This window comes from Coregonus clupeaformis, chromosome 8 (assembly GCF_020615455.1).
Source record: "Coregonus clupeaformis isolate EN_2021a chromosome 8, ASM2061545v1, whole genome shotgun sequence".
NCBI classification, from domain to species: Eukaryota; Metazoa; Chordata; class Actinopteri; order Salmoniformes; family Salmonidae; genus Coregonus; species Coregonus clupeaformis.
Genome location: NC_059199.1, coordinates 52,415,154 through 52,432,400, shown reverse-complemented (window position 1 = coordinate 52,432,400; position 17,247 = coordinate 52,415,154). Strand labels below are relative to the sequence as shown.

General features: G+C 40.2%; 1 protein-coding gene across 2 annotated transcripts; it reads left to right on the top strand.

Annotated features, from left to right (window-relative positions):
* The first annotated feature begins 706 nt into the window (after nucleotides 1-706).
* On the top strand, nucleotides 707-8,483 carry LOC121559973 (basement membrane-specific heparan sulfate proteoglycan core protein-like). 2 transcript variants are annotated; one of them, XM_045222063.1, is made up of 17 exons: nucleotides 707-763; nucleotides 1,642-1,686; nucleotides 1,847-2,119; nucleotides 3,998-4,258; nucleotides 4,516-4,800; nucleotides 5,035-5,298; nucleotides 5,523-5,843; nucleotides 5,937-6,215; nucleotides 6,391-6,639; nucleotides 6,875-6,991; nucleotides 7,100-7,124; nucleotides 7,210-7,307; nucleotides 7,645-7,725; nucleotides 7,826-7,888; nucleotides 8,018-8,074; nucleotides 8,209-8,271; nucleotides 8,434-8,483. In XM_045222063.1, the coding sequence occupies exons 1-17, from the start codon at nucleotides 733-735 to the stop codon at nucleotides 8,439-8,441; spliced, it is 2,520 nt and encodes an 839-aa protein (XP_045077998.1). In that variant the 5' UTR covers nucleotides 707-732; the 3' UTR covers nucleotides 8,442-8,483. The 2 variants fall into 2 exon arrangements, with proteins under 2 accessions (XP_045077998.1, XP_041728947.1); XM_041873013.2 differs by having other exon boundaries at nucleotides 8,015-8,074.
* The last annotated feature ends 8,764 nt before the right edge of the window (nucleotides 8,484-17,247 follow it).

Below are 17,247 nucleotides of genomic sequence, written 5' to 3'. Positions count from 1 at the left end.
TATCTCTCACAGTACTTATGATAAAAAATCAATGTACTTATGATAAAAAATTACAGACCTCTACATGCTTTGTAAGTCGGAAAACCTGCAAAATTGGCAGTGTATCATATAATTGTTCTCCCCACTGTATCTATCTATCTATCTATCTATCTATCTATCTATCTATCTATCTATCTATCTATCTATCTATCTATCTATCTATCTATCTATCTATCTATCTATCTATCTATCTATCTATCTATCTATCTATCTATCTATCTATCTATCTATCTATCTATCTATCTATCTATCTATCTATCTATCTATCTATCTATCTATCTATCTATGTATCTATCTATCTATCTATCTATCTATCTATCTATCTATCTATCTATCTATCTATCTATCTATCTATCTATCTATCTATCTATCTATCTATCTATCTATCTATCTATCTATCTATCTATCTATCTATCTATCTATCTATCTATCTATCTATCTATCTATCTATCTATCTATCTATCTATCTATCTATCTATCTATCTATCTATCTATCTAATATAATATTAATAGACTATAAACCGCTACTCTTTTTTCTCAGACTTTTTACATTCCTCTTGAATCTTTCTCTCCCAGTTTTTCTGTGTGACTGTGAAGAGGTGTGATCTAAGCAGACTGTCATCATATAGGAAGTAGAGGGGTTTGTCAGAAGGACTATAGTTCTAGAGAAAGTCACTTCTCTGTGGGGACAGAATGGAGAGCACCTTGCTCTGTTTGCTACTAGGTAAGTACTGAGTTAGTGTGTGTGTGTGTGAACACTAATTACCTGATTTACTAAGCCCTTAAGGTAAAAAGGAATAAGACATTCATGGAAATGAAGTCAGTATCAAGCTTTAACTTTGTTTTTTTGTATCTCTTATTGAGAAAACATTAGTAAACGGCACTAAAAGGAAATTGCAGCAAAATATGGTGTAGATATGGAGTAAGACTGTGACCATACTACATTGATGTTGCATCACGGTGAGAACCTGAGCTTATAGAGATGATGCCATGCAGACATGGTTAGTGTGGTGGTGTGCATTTAGCCAGGTCATCACTCAGGAACTAAAGAGTGGTGTTAACTCAGTGGATGCAAAATGTGCTGTCAATGACAATTAATTCAAAATTAAATATTTGTTGGATGTGTTGTAGTATCAAGTTGTGATTATTGTAAATGGTTGAGGGTTCCTTCGCTACAGTTATAGTAAACTGTGTTAAGAGATGAATGAGTGGTGTTTTGGTGTTTTTGGTCTCTGTACTCTCACTGTGTGCAGAACATGGGAAGTCAGTGGCCATTTATAGCTGCAGTCTGTAATTCAAACCACCTTAAAATGGCCACCCTGCCACTTGTTGTGGTATACAGCTGAGGGATGGGTCTAAGGAAATTCATTCATCTACATTGTTCACAATAATTGTCATAAAATAAACATATATTTTGGGTTATGATGGAATAAGACTTGAATTGCTGTGATTCATTTAGTAGTGTAGAAATCTATGTAGAAAACGCAGATTGCATCTTTAAAATAAAGCACAGGATGGATTTGGTAAACAGTAACATGAATATGGAATGTTGTTATTTATTTCAAAACTAATATTGGAGCAATGTGACTTTCTTTGTTGTAGTGCTGAGTACACACATCTACTCTGGACACTCTGAAGATGATGATGGTAGATATTTGTACACTTGATCAAGCCTTCATCTCTTAATGCTTCATTTTATTTATTTGTGATGTTTAAAGCTGTTTTTGGATAGACATATTTTGTGTTTTGAGTGTCTCAAAATAACATTTGTAAAGCAATTTTATCATGCTGGTTTTATTTTGAGCAGGACAGGCAAAGGCTGATCTGACCATACACCCCAAATCCTCACAGATATTCAGTGGAGAGTCAGTTACTCTCAGATGTAACATACAGAGAGGAGAAGTCACTGACTGGAAATACACATGGCGCAAGGATGTTGTAGACTTCCTCAGTAAGAAGCATGAATATGAGATCAGTGAGGTTAAGATGTCAGACAGTGGTGACTACAGGTGTCTCGGTCTACATATTGAACATAAGAAGTATTCTGAGTGGAGTGATGCAGTCAGACTGACGGTGACAGGTAAGTCATCTTATCTCTCACTCACATCAGTGCCTCCATGCCCATAACCACTTGACATTTGGCCCCATTTTAAGGATGCTATTTTGTCATTTAAAAAATGTCAGCCTACCATTGCTGTTCAGATTCCTCCATTAATTCTTCCTCATTTCATTTGATAATTGAAGAAATATGGGGTAAGAGCATACTTTTAACTGATTGGTGCACTAATTGCATTTGTCTTCATTTAACTGTTTCCTCAGATTTTATTACTTTCATCACATTCCCAGTGGGTAAGAAGTTTACATACACTCAATTAGTATTTGGTAGCATTGCCTTTACATTCTTTAACTTGGGTCAAACGTTTTGGGTAGCCTTCCACAAGCTTCCCACTATAAGTTGGGTGAATTTTGGCCCATTCCTCCTGACAGAGTTGGTGTAACGGAGTCCGGTTTGCAGGCCTCCTTGCTCGCACACGCTTTATCAGTTCTGCCCACAAATGTTCTATAGGATTGAGGTCAGGGCTTTGTGATGGCCACTCCAATACATTTACATTTACATTTTAGTCATTTAGCAGACGCTCTTATCCAGAGCGACTTACAGTTAGTGAGTGCATACATTTTCATACTGGCCCCCCGTGGGAAACTTGACTTCGTTATCCTTAAGCCATTTTGCTACAACGTTGGAAGTATGCTTGGGGTCATTGTCCATTTAGAAGACCCATTCACGACCAAGCTTTAACTTCCTGACTGATGTCTTGAGATGTTGCTTCAATATATCCACATATTTTTCCTTCCTCATGATGCCATCTATTTTGTGAAGTGCACCAGTCCCTCCTGCAGCAAAGCACCCCCACAGCATGATGCTGCCACCCCCATGCTTCAAGGTTGGGATGGTGTTCTTCGGCTTGCAAGAGCCCCGTTTTTCCTCCAAACATAACAATGGTCATTATGGCCAAACAGTTCTATTTTTGTTTCATCAGACCTGAGGACATTTCTCCAAAAAGTATGATCTTTGTCCCTATGTGCAGATGCAAACCGTAGTCTGGCTTTTTTATGGCGGTTTAGGAGCAGTGGCTTCTTCCTTGCTGAGCGGCCTTTCAGGTTATGTCAAAATGTTACTTGTTTTACTGTGGATATAGATACTTTTGTACCTGTTTCTTCCAGCATCTTCACAAGGTCCTTTGCTGTTATTCTGGGATTGATTTGCACTTTTCGCACCAAAGTACGTTAATCTCTAGGAGACCGAACGCGTCTCCTTCCTGAGCGGTATGACGGCAGCGTGGTCCTATGGTGTTTATACTATTGTTTGTACAGATGAACGTGGTACCTTCAGGCATTTGGAAATTGCTCCCAAGGATGAACCAGACTTGTGGAGGTCTACATTTTTTTTTCTGAGGGCTTGACTGATTTCTTTTGATTTTCCCATGATGTCAAGCAATGAGACACTGGTTTGAAGGTAGACCTTGAAATTCATCCACAGGTACACCTCAAATTGACTCAAATGATGTCAATTAGCCTACCTTGACATCATTTTCTCGAATTTTCCATGCTGTTTAAAGGCACAGTCAACTTAGTGTATGTAAACTTCTGACCCACTGGAATTGTGATACAGTGAATTATAAGTGAAATGATCTGTCTGTAAACAATTGTTGGAGAAAATACTTGTGTCATGCACAAAGTAGATGTCCTAACCGACTTGCCAAAACTATAGTTTGTTAACAAGAAATGTGTGTAGTGGTTGAAAAACAAGTTTTAATGACTCCAACCTAAGTGTATGTAAACTTCCGACTTCAACTGTATAAATGAATAGTTACAGTACTACCTATAGAAGTAAGATCATACGTTGGAGAGATTTGTGCTCTGAGTGCATTTGTCTTCATATATAACTGTGTTTCCACAGCTCTGCCTACTGCCTCAGTGAAAGCCTCTCCACAGGGTCCCGTCTATTCTGGAGAGACAGTCACTCTGCAGTGTGACATATCAGACTACAGAGACTGGACGTACCGCTGGAACAGAGACAACAAACTGCTTCCCAGTCCGCCCAGTGAAACCATCACCTTCTCTCTCTTTGACCAAGCTGGTCAGTTCCAGTGTGAGGGGACAAGGACAAGACGGCCCCAGAGGACGTATCTCAGCCCATCTCTCACCATCATTGTTGCTGGTGAGATTATAAACATAACCATCACTTACTTACATTTTGAGAAGCATAAGATCTTCATAATATTCTATTCTGTGAAAGTCTTTTTTTAAACAATATTTTTAGGAGAAAAACAGAATCATACTTTCAATTCACACCAAATCAAGTCAACATACACCCATAATGGACTTTTATAGTATGAAAACGTTCCAACAACAGCTAAATCTTTGGATATTGCTAAGCATGTATCCAGATCTTTAAATTATGCTCTTTTCTCACAGCCCTGCCCAAAGCAACACTGACCATAAATCCAAACCCTGTGTACACCGGAGAGACAGTAACTCTGACGTGTTCAGTGGGGTATGACAATACCTGGAGCTATACATGGTACAAAGACAACACTAAGAAAGTAGTGCCCCAGTCTGACAGACACACTATAACAGGAGCCACTTTCACCATCAGTAGCCCTGCTGTGTCTGACCAGAGCCGCTACTGGTGTCAGGGAGAGATCCAGTCCAGAACCATATCATCAATCATGAGTGATCCTGTCAATATCACTGTGATTGGTGAGGAAATGTGTGTGTGTGTGTGTGTGTGTGTGTGTGTGTGTATCTGTGTGTGTGTAGACATCACTGTATATGTCAGTATTCTGATGACTAGATCTTCGTAAGTCAGACAGCTCAGACTGCATACTGTATGTTCAGAAATGGCAACTTATGATATGGTCATATTGTGATGAATGCTGATTTTACATTCTAAGTTGTGTGATTGTATTTATTGTCTGTGGTGTGTCTGTACAGATAGACCTGTGGCTGTTCTGACCCTCCAACCCAACTGGCCTCAGATATTCAGTGGAGAGACTGTCACACTCAGATGTGACATACAGGGAGGAAAAGGGATTGAGTATGCTTTTTATAACAGTGGGAAGTCGTTCTACTCGAATACAGAGCCTGAGTACAGAATCAGTCCTGCAAAGAATGGTCTATATACCTGTGAAGGTCTTCAGAAAATCAATGGCTTAAAACACTCCGAGACAAGTAATGCTATACAATTGAACGTGTTAGGTAAGTCTGTTTTAATGGGATTGCAAGAGAAAGAGACAGAATAGTGAGAAAAATACAAAAGGGATGAGGTCAAATAGCAGACAGTGAGATCAATGATGGAACTAAACTTAGTTTGATTTTGGTGTAAGGTACAATACCATGATAACAAAATGGGTAAACATTTTATACTAAAATTATTTAATTAAAGAACAAACATTTTAATTGTGTCATCTCCTTTATAACAGATAAACCCCAAGCTGTCCTGAGTGTCTCTCCTCAGTGGCTGAACCCTGGAGACTCAGTTACTCTGAGCTGTGGGGTTAAAGAGTCATCTATAGGCTGGAGGTTCTTCTGGTACCGAATTGTTCCCTACAGAGCTGGGTTACTCTCCCTATTGGACAGATCCTACTCTGTAGAGCCTCTATCTGGCAATGGGACTACTGAAGACTCCTACACTCTGATCCCTGCTGGTCCTAATCACACAGGAAGATATGTGTGTAGAGCTGGGAGAGGAGACCCAGTCTATGACACACTCTACAGTGAACCTCAGTTTCTCTGGTCAGGAGGTAACTAACTGCATTGAAACTGCATTTAACCACATTTAAGTAATCCTCATGTGTATATATAACTATAATTTTGACTTTTCCTCTTTGTTTCAGACCTGCATCCTTCAGTGTCTCTCAGAACAAGACCCAACAGAACTCAACACTTTACATCAAAGTCTCTCTCACTAAGCTGTGAGGAGAAGGGGAACTCTACTGGATGGAGACTGAAGAGATACAGAGAGAGAGGAGTGGAGTCAGGGTGTGGCTCTAACTGGGGATCAATAGCAGGGTCCACATGTACCATCAGGTCCACACTTGAAAAGGACAGTGGAGTGTACTGGTGTGAGTCTGCATCAGGAGAGTACAGTAATGCTGTCAACATCACAGTGGATGGTACGTCTATTGTACAACATTCACTAACCTTTTTTACATTTCAATGTATGATAATGATGTTCAATTCTGAAACTGAATGAATGTATCTCATATAAAATGCAAGCTCATAAGACGTTAATATATTGTGTGTGATTACTCCAGATTTACAGTTGTATTTATATATTTTGTTACACAGCTGGTGCTGTGATCCTGGAAAACCCTGCCTATCCCATGACTGAGGGAGACTCTGTGACTCTGCGCTGTACAAATAGATATCAGGAAACAAACCCAAACCCCAAGGTTGTTTTCTACAAAGATGGAGTACTTATTAGGAATGAGACCACAGGAGAGATGACCATCCCTGCAGTATCCAAGTCAGATGAAGGCTTCTATAAGTGTAAATCTACTGAAGGAGAATCACCAGAGAGCTGGGTGACAGTGAGAGGTGAGAAATCGGTTTTGATCACATTACCTTTTCATAATATCTGTGGTCATCAGTGATTTGTATTGTTAAAAAGCATACTGTAGGTTTGGAGTTGCAAGCTCAGGCTGGTCATCTGATCTCAAGGAAGATGTCAAACATATAATGTCTCTACAGAATTGTTTCACTTTGTCTACTACTTTATTTATTTTCTATAACTACCTCAGAGTCTGATGGTGATTTGCTGTTCTCTCTCCAGGCATAACTCCTGGACCCTCTACATCAGTCCTAGTAGTAGTGGTTGTGGGCCTGGTTGTTGCTGGTGTTCTACTGGCCATTCTCCTGGTACTGCTGTGTCGATATAAAAACGCCAAAGGTGAGACTTTTATCAATTCTCATTTAACTTGTTTAAGAGACAAATGTCTCATTTCAAAAGTTCAAAACAATAATGTCCTGATATAATTATATGCATTTTTCATTACAGGTTCCTGTTGTAACAGGATATTCTCGTGAGTACACCTGTCTTTCAACTACGTTCCTTTTCATACAGTAAAATATCATCTGTGTGTTTCATGAGTATCTCTCTCCATGTAGGCCCCCCCAGCCACACAGCACCAACCTGGACCCCAAACAGGACCAAGGATCTACCCAGGGCCAGGCTCCTGATGCTGGGTATACACGTCCGCAGCTTGGTCAGTCTCTCAGCCCAGATCACTATCACTCTCCTCTCTCTGTAACTTCATCCAGTGACTTTTCACCATCCACTTTGTGTTAAACATGTTAATGTACTCTGCCCCTGAGGGATAACTAACCAATTAATCTTTCTCTCTCTTCTTTGACCAATTGGTGGCGCTAACATCTACGGTACAATCACTCCCTCAGACAATAATGACAATGGTATTTTTAATGTATGTTAAGTTTAGCATGAATACAGTATAGAGTTGTTGTTGCAGTTGTTCTTCATGTGTTTAATATGACTAGCATACTAAGACTAAGTAGATATTTTAGTGTATTACCTGTATGTTTCAGATGCTGCTGCTGCTACTGCTGGACCAAGTGATGTGATGTACGCCCAGATTCAACTCAAAAAGTTGGACAAGAAAAAGAAAAGTAATTCTTAACTGTCACATAAATTACTACAAAATGTAGCAGTGTTTTTTACTCATCAAATTTGATACAAACTTACAAATTCTCTCCTCCTCCTCCTTAGAAAAGCCAGCTGTTCCAAAAGAAAATCCAGTCTATTCTGAGGTCAAGACAGGGAAGGCCACAGGTAAGACCCATTCTACAGGTCAGCAGTCAGTGAAATCTAAATGTACAATTTTGGAATTTCAATGAAGATGCAGAATATGCAATAAGCTATTTCCTTAATTTGTTGACTGGATATTTCCATTTTCAGCAGCAACTGGACATGCTGAGGTTGACCTTAAACAGAAGGCCAAAGCCAAGAAGAAGAAAGGTAAGACTAGAAATCCCTCCTTCCATATTCCCCCTATAATAACCTCACACCTCTTTGACCCCATATTGACTAGCTGTATATTATTATGTATATAACTGTTATATTATTCTGATATTTATCCTCCCCCCTTACAGAAACAGAAACCCCACCTGAGGCAGATTCGGTCTATTCTCAAGTGAAGCCAGTCACAGCCCCAGGTAAGACTAATAGCCATATGCTATTGATACTTAATATGATACTAATATGGAACTATTTCTCTGAAGTATACTGTATGTATTAAAAGTATGTATTTTTGTTTGATTCTTAAGAGTTTGTTTGACTGCATGTCCTAAACAACTTTGTGTGGTGATATGTTGCAGGACCTTGAGGGGGGCAGGGATGGAGTAATGGAGGGATGGAGGGATTGAGGGATAGAGGGATGGAGTGATGGAAGGATGGAGGGATGGAAGGATGGAGGGATGGAGTGATGGAAGGATGGAAGGATGGAAGGATGGAGTGATGGACGAATGGAGGGATGGATGGGTGGAAGGATGGAGGGATGGAGGGAGGAATGGAGGGACACACCATCAGAGGAGGAGCGGAAGGAAACGCGGGAACATAGATTATGCATGCTCAATGCACACAATCAAACAGACACACACACAATAACACCTTGTACTTTAAGGATTTTTTTTCGTATTTTATTTACCAACAGATATATTTTACTTAAGCATGGTTTAATTGTGTTTTACTGTTACAGCTTTATATAAAATATAAGGTGTAATGATAACGGATCTTATCTAAAGCTACAGGAATTATCTGCCTTGTATTGTGTATTGAGTATTATTGTTTTGTTGTAAATGTGTTAAAATGTATTATCTTTAATGTATTATATCTGTCATTCAGATGATACAATAACATATTTGTGTATGAATTTCCAAAATATTATAGGTATTATTCACATTTTCTTCTAATGAGCTGTACTTTTACAATATCTTTGTATTGTGCTTTTTTAATAAACCATTTTTTATCCACCAGATGACATGAGTGCTTTCTTACAGTAAATGGATATTCTCATCATCATCAACTTTTCCATATAACGTGCTTTCGTCAAACCTCCTTCCAGCCTAATATAGATCTTAGGCTCCTAAATGTGTGAGTTAAAAAGTAAAAATGCCGTACCCCATCAGTGGAAGACCCATTGAGATTTTCAGAATGACTTTTTGGGGAAGAGTGTGCCTTCTCAGTTTTATGATGTCATATTCAAACAGACCACCATAGTCCCTGTGCCCAAGAAAGCGAAGGTAACCTTCCTAAATGATTAGTCCTCTCCTGTACTCCTTGTTCACCCACGACTGCGTGGCCAAGCACGACTCAACACCATCATTAAGTTTGCTGACGACACATCAGTGGTAGGCCTGATCACAGACAACAATGAGACAGCCTATAGGGAGGAGGTCAGAGAGCTGGCAGTGTGGTGCCAGGACAACAACCTCTCCCTCAATGTGAGCAAGACAAAGGAGCTCATCGTGGACTGTAGGAAAAGGATGGCCGAACAGGCCCTCATTAGCATCGACAGGGCTGTAGTGGAGTGGGTCGAGAGTTTCAAGTTCATTGGTGTCCACATCACCAACAAACTATCATGGTCCAAACACACCAAGATAGTCGTGAAGAGGGCACGACATCACCTTTTCCCCCTCAGGAGACTGAAAAGATTTGGCAGGGGTCCCCAGATCCTCAAAAGGTTCTACAGCTGCACCATCGAGAGCATCCTGACCCTTTTGCATCACCACCTGGTATGGCAACTGCTTGGCATCTAACCGTAAGGCGTTACAGAGGGTAGTGCGCATGTCCCAGTACATCACTGGGACCAACCTTCCTGCCATCCAGGACCTATATACTAGGTGGTGTCAGAGGAAGGCCCAAATAATTTTCAAATACTCCAGTCATCCAAGTCATTGACTGTTCTCTCTGCTACTGCACGGCAAGCGGTACCAGAGCGCCAAGTCTAGGTCCTAAAGGCTCCTTAACAGCTTCTACCCCCAAGCCATAAGACCGCTGAACAATTGATCAAATGGCCACCTGGACTGTTTACATTGACACCCCCATCCCCCTTTATTTTTACACTGCTGCTACTCGCTGTTTATTATTTATGCATGTTCACAATGTACAAATGATCTTGACTAACCTGTACCCCCGCACATTGACTCGGTACCAGTACCCCCTGTATATATCCTTGTTATTGTTATATAATTTTCTTGTGTTACTTTATTTTTTACTTTATTTTATTTAGTAAATATTTTCTTAACTCTATTTTCTGAACTGCATTGTTGGGTAAGGGCTTGTAAGTAAGCATTTCACAGTAAGGTCTACACCTGTTGTATTTGCGCATGTGAAAATGTATGTATTCACTAACTGTAAGTCGCTCTGGATAAGAGCGTCTTCTAAATTACTAAAATGTAAAATGTAATGTGACAAATACAATTTGATTTGATATAATTTGATATCCTGTCTGCAGGAGTTCTGAGGAGCTGGTCAGTACTGGTACTGTGTATCACTTCCTCTTTAATATTGAAATGTGGACATGCAAGTCTATGATGGCAAAGGGATCTTCCAAGTAAGCAAAGGTCAGGCTCATGGGCCAGGGTCTGGTATTTACATGGAAACAATACTGAATATTTGTATTACTGTGTTGAATTCCAGGTAGTAACCTACGGATGCATGATTACCAGTTCTCCCATATTGCCTCCTCATCCTAAAGATAGGTCATGCCAAATAATTACATTAGTGGTGTATGACTATTTTCAGTATCCCTGCATGGTCTGGAAGGTCACTGTTCCAGTTAGGGGGTTTCTGTGTCTATGTGTTTATGTCTATGTGGTCAGACAGACAACCAGCAGCCAGGTCATTGTCACTGCTCCTGAGAAACAGAAACTGGAAATGACATCACCAAAAGATGTTACCTGAAACGTAGAAGTGGGGCCGTTGTCAGAAACCTGGGACCCAATATCTTCTGAAAAAGTTGGCAGGTGTTTCATATCCCTCAGCCACATTGACCTATGAGCATGCAGAAGAAGTCATGCAAACACTTCTCCAGACATATGAAGCCTAGATGAAAATGCACACACACTGTTATGATAATTTCTCTCTCGCTCGCTCTCTCTCTCTAACCCCCCTCTCTCGCTCGCTCTCTCCCCCCCTCTCTCTCTCTCCCCCCTCCCTCTCTCTCTCTCTCTCTCTCTCTCTCTCTCTCTCTCTCTCTCTCTCTCTCTCTCTCTCTCTCTCTCTCTCTCTCTCTCTCTCTCTCTCTCTCTCTCTTTCTTTCTCTTTCTTTCTCTTTCGTTCTCTCTCGCTCCTCCCCCGAACCCTCCTTCTATCTTTCTCTGCAACTGTTGTGGAAAATAACCACCATACTTTATTACAAATAAGGTCTTACAGAGTTTTTGTTGCATCAATAAATGACTTTATTAAAGTTTTCAACAAAGCTGATACCCATCTGCAGAGGGGCACCAATTCTTAAGGACCCCCTTCATCTTATATAGTCCTCTTCCGTTTTCCCGCTCTTTTATTGCTCCGCCCACTACCTTTGTCCCTGAGGACGGCTGAACTATTACTCCAACCAATCACCCGCTCCCCTGTACCTCACCCCCTCAAGCTGTAATCAATCAAGAAGATACCAAGGAGACAAAGGTCTAGCCCAAACTCTATTCAACCCTGGTGCCGCTCCCTTCACTGTGTTTGAAGAGAGAGACAAAAGGCAGCCATGGATTCAAGTAAGAGAAAGCAACTTTACCCTAGGGCAGTTTTTCTCTACTCCCCCACACACACAGTGAAATGCCCCAATAAAATTCCTAGCCCAGTAACAAACAATTCTAACTCAATGTTCGTGATTAACCCAGTTCTTTCTTCTAATTTATTAAAGAATATACATCATATCCCTCCTAATGGGATTACTAATCCCATAAACTTACAAAAGTATATCATGTTTATGCTATCAATCACAATCTTTGCATTCAAGGTTATACTCATAATAAAAATATCACTATTTCTACTCAAAACAATTCCAACATAAGTGTTAGTCTCCTAACACATTAAAACTAACGTAGCATTGTTTTAACCATACTACCTAGGACATGTTTAAGAATAGTGTCAACATCTTTGATTCACATATCTTCATTCAGATCAATCAGTCAGCTTACAATTCATAATCATACTCAAATTAATTACCCAAAACAAATTTAGAATGACAATTCTGAGTCAGTCACCTTGGTTCCATCATTCAAAGTTAAAACTCTTACCTTGGCACATATTGACACTAACAGAATGTACCTTTATATTAACCATAATTTTAGCATTACCTTCCTCACAACGAGAATTTCAACAGATCAGTATCTTAATGCATTCCTAGTCTAAATTACTATAAATTTAGCAGTGTATAATAACTCCTCAATCCAACATACTACCTCAACTAACACTTCCTTCCTCTACCGGCACTCAATCTTCTGGCGTCCTCCTTATGTCCTTCTGATAGCTTCATAGTTCATCTTGGATTGCCCATGGCATTGCCCCAATTCCAATGTCACACCTGAGCCAACCCACCTCCACCATCATTCTGTTTTGTCCATTTTGCCAACTAGTAACTATGAAGAACGCTGTATTGGCATAGATATCTCTCTTCCTGCTCACTCCACATGGACTCCTGTCACATTCTTGAGAGAAAAGGCACAAAAGAGAAGGCAATTGATTGCTTTGATTTAATGCTGGATTCAGGTCTCCTGGCAGAGGTGGTGACGGACAGGAACGTCTTCAACGCCTTTGTTGCTCCTCTTCAGCCGGGTAGAGGGTTTTTGGTTTTTATTGAGGTTTACACCTTTCTGGACTGAATTATCTCTGCTATGCATTACGACACCATCCGTAGTAACCTCAGGAAAGGACAGATCACAACAGTTCAGTTGAGTTAATTTCCAATCCAAAACATCCCTTGAATTCTCCCAAATTATATAACCCAATTGTTTTATTGAAACATTCCTATATTTCCTCATAATCTATTTGATATTACTCTGGTGTTTCCCTTTTCCTTGTTCCTATTCTAACAACTGCTTACACTTCTCTCCTCATCCTGGTTGATCATAAAATTGTTTATAGTTAGAAATCCCTAAATATTACAAAAGTTGTGATTGAATCCTAGCACACAGTCCTGGTAACTGTGAAGATTTTGAACTACTGTTAATTCTTTAAACGGAGATGTGGTGCATATTAGACTATCTTCTTTATTTACTTGTAATGTAATATATTGTACTCATCTATACCAATCATTGTTTAACGCTTCCTTCCATTCCCTTTCTTCTGCATTTGGCATGACTCTAACATGTAAAGGGTTTAATGCACTTTCCCAAGGAATAATTACTTCAACACCCCTACCCCTTGGAAATGTAGCATTTATAAGTACTACATCCAATTGTTTATCTAATTACTGGGCTGTTATTCTTATGTCTATGATCCATCTGTCTTTTTATTTTATTATCTTAAGGTCACAGTTACCCCATGTGATTTCCCCATAATCCTTGTGTTGGTTCCTCCCACACCAATAACCAGTTGACCCTCATACTTTAATAGTGATCCCTTTCTGTATTTTAGTTATGCTTCCTGCCTGTGCAGGAATATACATTTTAATCCTATCTGCTTCCCTTCTCTGCCTTATTATTTTGCTCTTTACTATTGTCAGTATGCCATTCCCCTTATCCTCAGGGAAATTAGTCAAGGGCAGAGAAATCAATGATGGGGATATCTGGTGCATCTTGGAGGTCTGGAATCTCTCGGTGGTCTCGAAGGTCTTGGAGGTCTGGAATCTCTTGGCGGTCTGGAATGTCTTGGAGGTCTGGAATCTCTTGGAGGTCTGGAATCTCGCGGCGGTCTCTTAGTCATCAGTTCCCTCACTCTGGTACAATGGTTTAGATGATACCCGATCGCGCTCCCCTCTATCCGTACCGCCGTTGGTGTAACCGGGACGATGATGTATGGTCACTTTAGCTGTTAACCTTCTCCCGTCACTAGGGTCTCCGGATCAGCCAGAGTCCCTCTCAATCTATCGACATCGGTCTGCGAAGAGTGTCCTTCTACCAGCCTACCCATAAGGAAGCTCTGAGTTACTGCTGCAAGGACACACAAGCACAGACACACACAAAAGAAAACAATGCTACCCAATTGCTGGGGTTGGAACACTCCTATAGTGGGAAACATGGATCTAAGTATCTGTCTCCGCCACTTTTACCATCATTGAGGTAGCCAACAACACCTGGTACAGGCCCCTCCACATAGGGTCTTTCCAACTCTTTCTTCCGTAGTCTTTTACCATCACATAGTCTCCAGGGCGCAGAAAACACTCAGATTCTCCTACTCTGTTGGGCAGAGTTCACTTCACCCATGGGAAAAAAATCTTAAGAACATTGTTAGGTTAGGTAAGACACAGTATGCTACTTATGTCCTCTCATCCGTCAGAAGAAGCCTTGAGATTATGAAGCGCACCTCCTTCCAGCTCATTGTAGTCCCCTCAATTCATAGACAGACCTCTACACCCTGCCTCCTATCACAAAAACAAAAAAGATTTAACCTTTATTACTACTGCTCATATCCTTAATACAATTTGCATATCTTACCACAAAAACATTAAAAATATTAAAACCATTAAAAACCATTAAAACTCCTGTAAGCCCAAAAATCATTAAAACACCTTTAAAACCCCTGTAAGCCCAAAACCAAAATTGTTAACACATTCCCCCCTTTGGACACATGCATCACATCGTGATTCATGTGTTCAAAAAACAAAACAACAACATTGCTTGTTAAACCAAAAATAATAACTGAACTTAAAATGACAACCCTTGATGATATCTTAACCCAATTGCATTCGTTATTCAAGGATATCTCTCCTTCAAGACTAACTCTCCCACTTCATCTTTGTCCTGTTTGGGATGATATATAGGATTAATGCCAAATTATATACTTCTTTACAATTGCTTATTATAATGAACCCCTAATTAAGCATGCCTCCAAGATTTATAGTGTGGATGATCAGATCACACTATAAAGCCAGGATAGATTGCAGAGGTCATTGAAATCATTCAATTAATTGTTCCATCAAATAGTATACTACTCATTAACAACCGTCAAAACATTTCATAAATGTTGTATCCCAAGTGTACAGTATGTCTTTAGTACAGCTCTTTTCAAAATAAATCACACGTATTTACTTATCCCTCAGTAAATAAAAGCCCAAATTACATGTGTTTGCCCCTTTAAGGTATTTCACTTCCATCCCGTGAAAAAAACCAAAACACAAATAAAAATCCTATACAGCTAACATTTCATACTAAGTGGTTTGTTTGTGGTTATTTGAACACCATATAGTAAAACTATAAACAAACAAAAAATGGCCAGGCCTTATTTATAATCTCAGCAAATATTTCAAAGAAAAGAGAATCGCTCCCCCCTTTTTCCTGGAAGAAAAAGTACACATTTAGTTAGTTTCCATTTTGATACCTCTTAATCAGTCCACACAATCTAAATTCGAAATTCTCACTCTCTTGCCACATCCCCTGATCCCTCCTTTCAGACAACCCTCAAGAACATCACTTGTGACTGCTCCCTTCTCCGGTGAATTCCACAATCCAGTACACACAAAACGAAATAAAATCACATAAGATTTAAACCCCTAGGCTTTTCCTTAGCCGCACTGCTACCACTCAATCACCCCCAACATGCTTCGTGACATCGGAAACTCAAATATGCTATCTCTTGCCTCGTTGGTTGTACTTTCCCACGTGCCCTGTGGCCCCCCTCCTATAAAATAATTTACAAATGGTTTCGCCCATTAGCGTCATCGTCATTCGACACCCATAACACTTTACTACAATCAAATTCAACCCCTCTAGCGATTGTTTAAATGCAGCATGATACACCATTTGACTATTTGTAACCCTCATTCGCGCTGTCACCCATACATACTGTGAATTTACATTTCACCTTTCAGAATGTATTATTTTAGACCCTCGGAAGGATTCTTTAACCCCACTGAATGTAATACTCCTCCCTCTCACAAATACAGTCAATTCCTCAGTGTAAGGAATCAGTGATATTTGATCCCAAGTATCTATTAAAATGTTGTTTGAGACGTGGTCTCCTACATCTCCCTCATCATTCATACTGTAGGGGATTTCCATCAATCCGTGAAGAAAGACTCCCAATCAAGACACATCAGACATTTTAATGTTTCATTAAGAGGAATACACCTATATCATAACAAACCCATAACCACTTTCCAGTATTCTAATCATTTCAATCTGCTGCCTTGATTTTAGTAAAAATATAAATTGTTGTGTAATCAATCCAGAACCTACAAAAAGTTAGTCCTGTCCCCTAGTCCAAAATAAATGCTTTTCTAGCTACCCTGTAGTGGTCCTGCCCATGAGTTCTAAGACTGCTGCCATTCATCTTAGCTGGTTCCATTTCTTTGCCAATTTTCCTGTTGTGGTTGCCTAGGCAGCCATGGGTTGGTAGGACAGTCCCTTCTCACATGTCCTAATTGATTGCACCTCCAGCAGACTCCTGGTCTTCTTGGTCCACCACTCTGGTGTGTTTGATGCTGTGGTTGGTACCATTGATTCTTGGGTCCATTTTCATTATTCTTGTTTTGCCACTGCCCAGGGGATTGGTGTGTATACACATTCACTACTGGTAAGGCAGGAGCTCTTTGGCTTTGCTGCTGAGGCAGTGGTTGTTGACCTCCCTGGATGACAGGTGTCATGCCACCCTCCTCCGGCGATGCCGGAGTAATCACTGGAGCTTGTGTTCTCTTTTTGTCCTTTCTTGACAGCTCTTCCAGCTGCATTTGTGTCAGTTTTCTTTGAATGTCTCTCCCTTGATCTGTCAGTTTCTGTTCATCCTTCCTGTATTTCTCCACTGCGTGGATAACATGGTCACAGAACTCTTTGTGTGACTTTGACGTTAGTCCCACCACATCTTCTAGTCTGCTTCTGACAGGCGTTGGCATTCCTTCCATCAATGATGTCCTAAACAGTGTTGTCATCAGTGGATCCCCCTCCGGATCCCTTTCTGTTTCTTGTCGCCACCTCTTGAGCTGGTCCTCCAGATAACCTGCCGGGTTTTCTTTATCTCCCAATGGCTCCCGTTTTAGT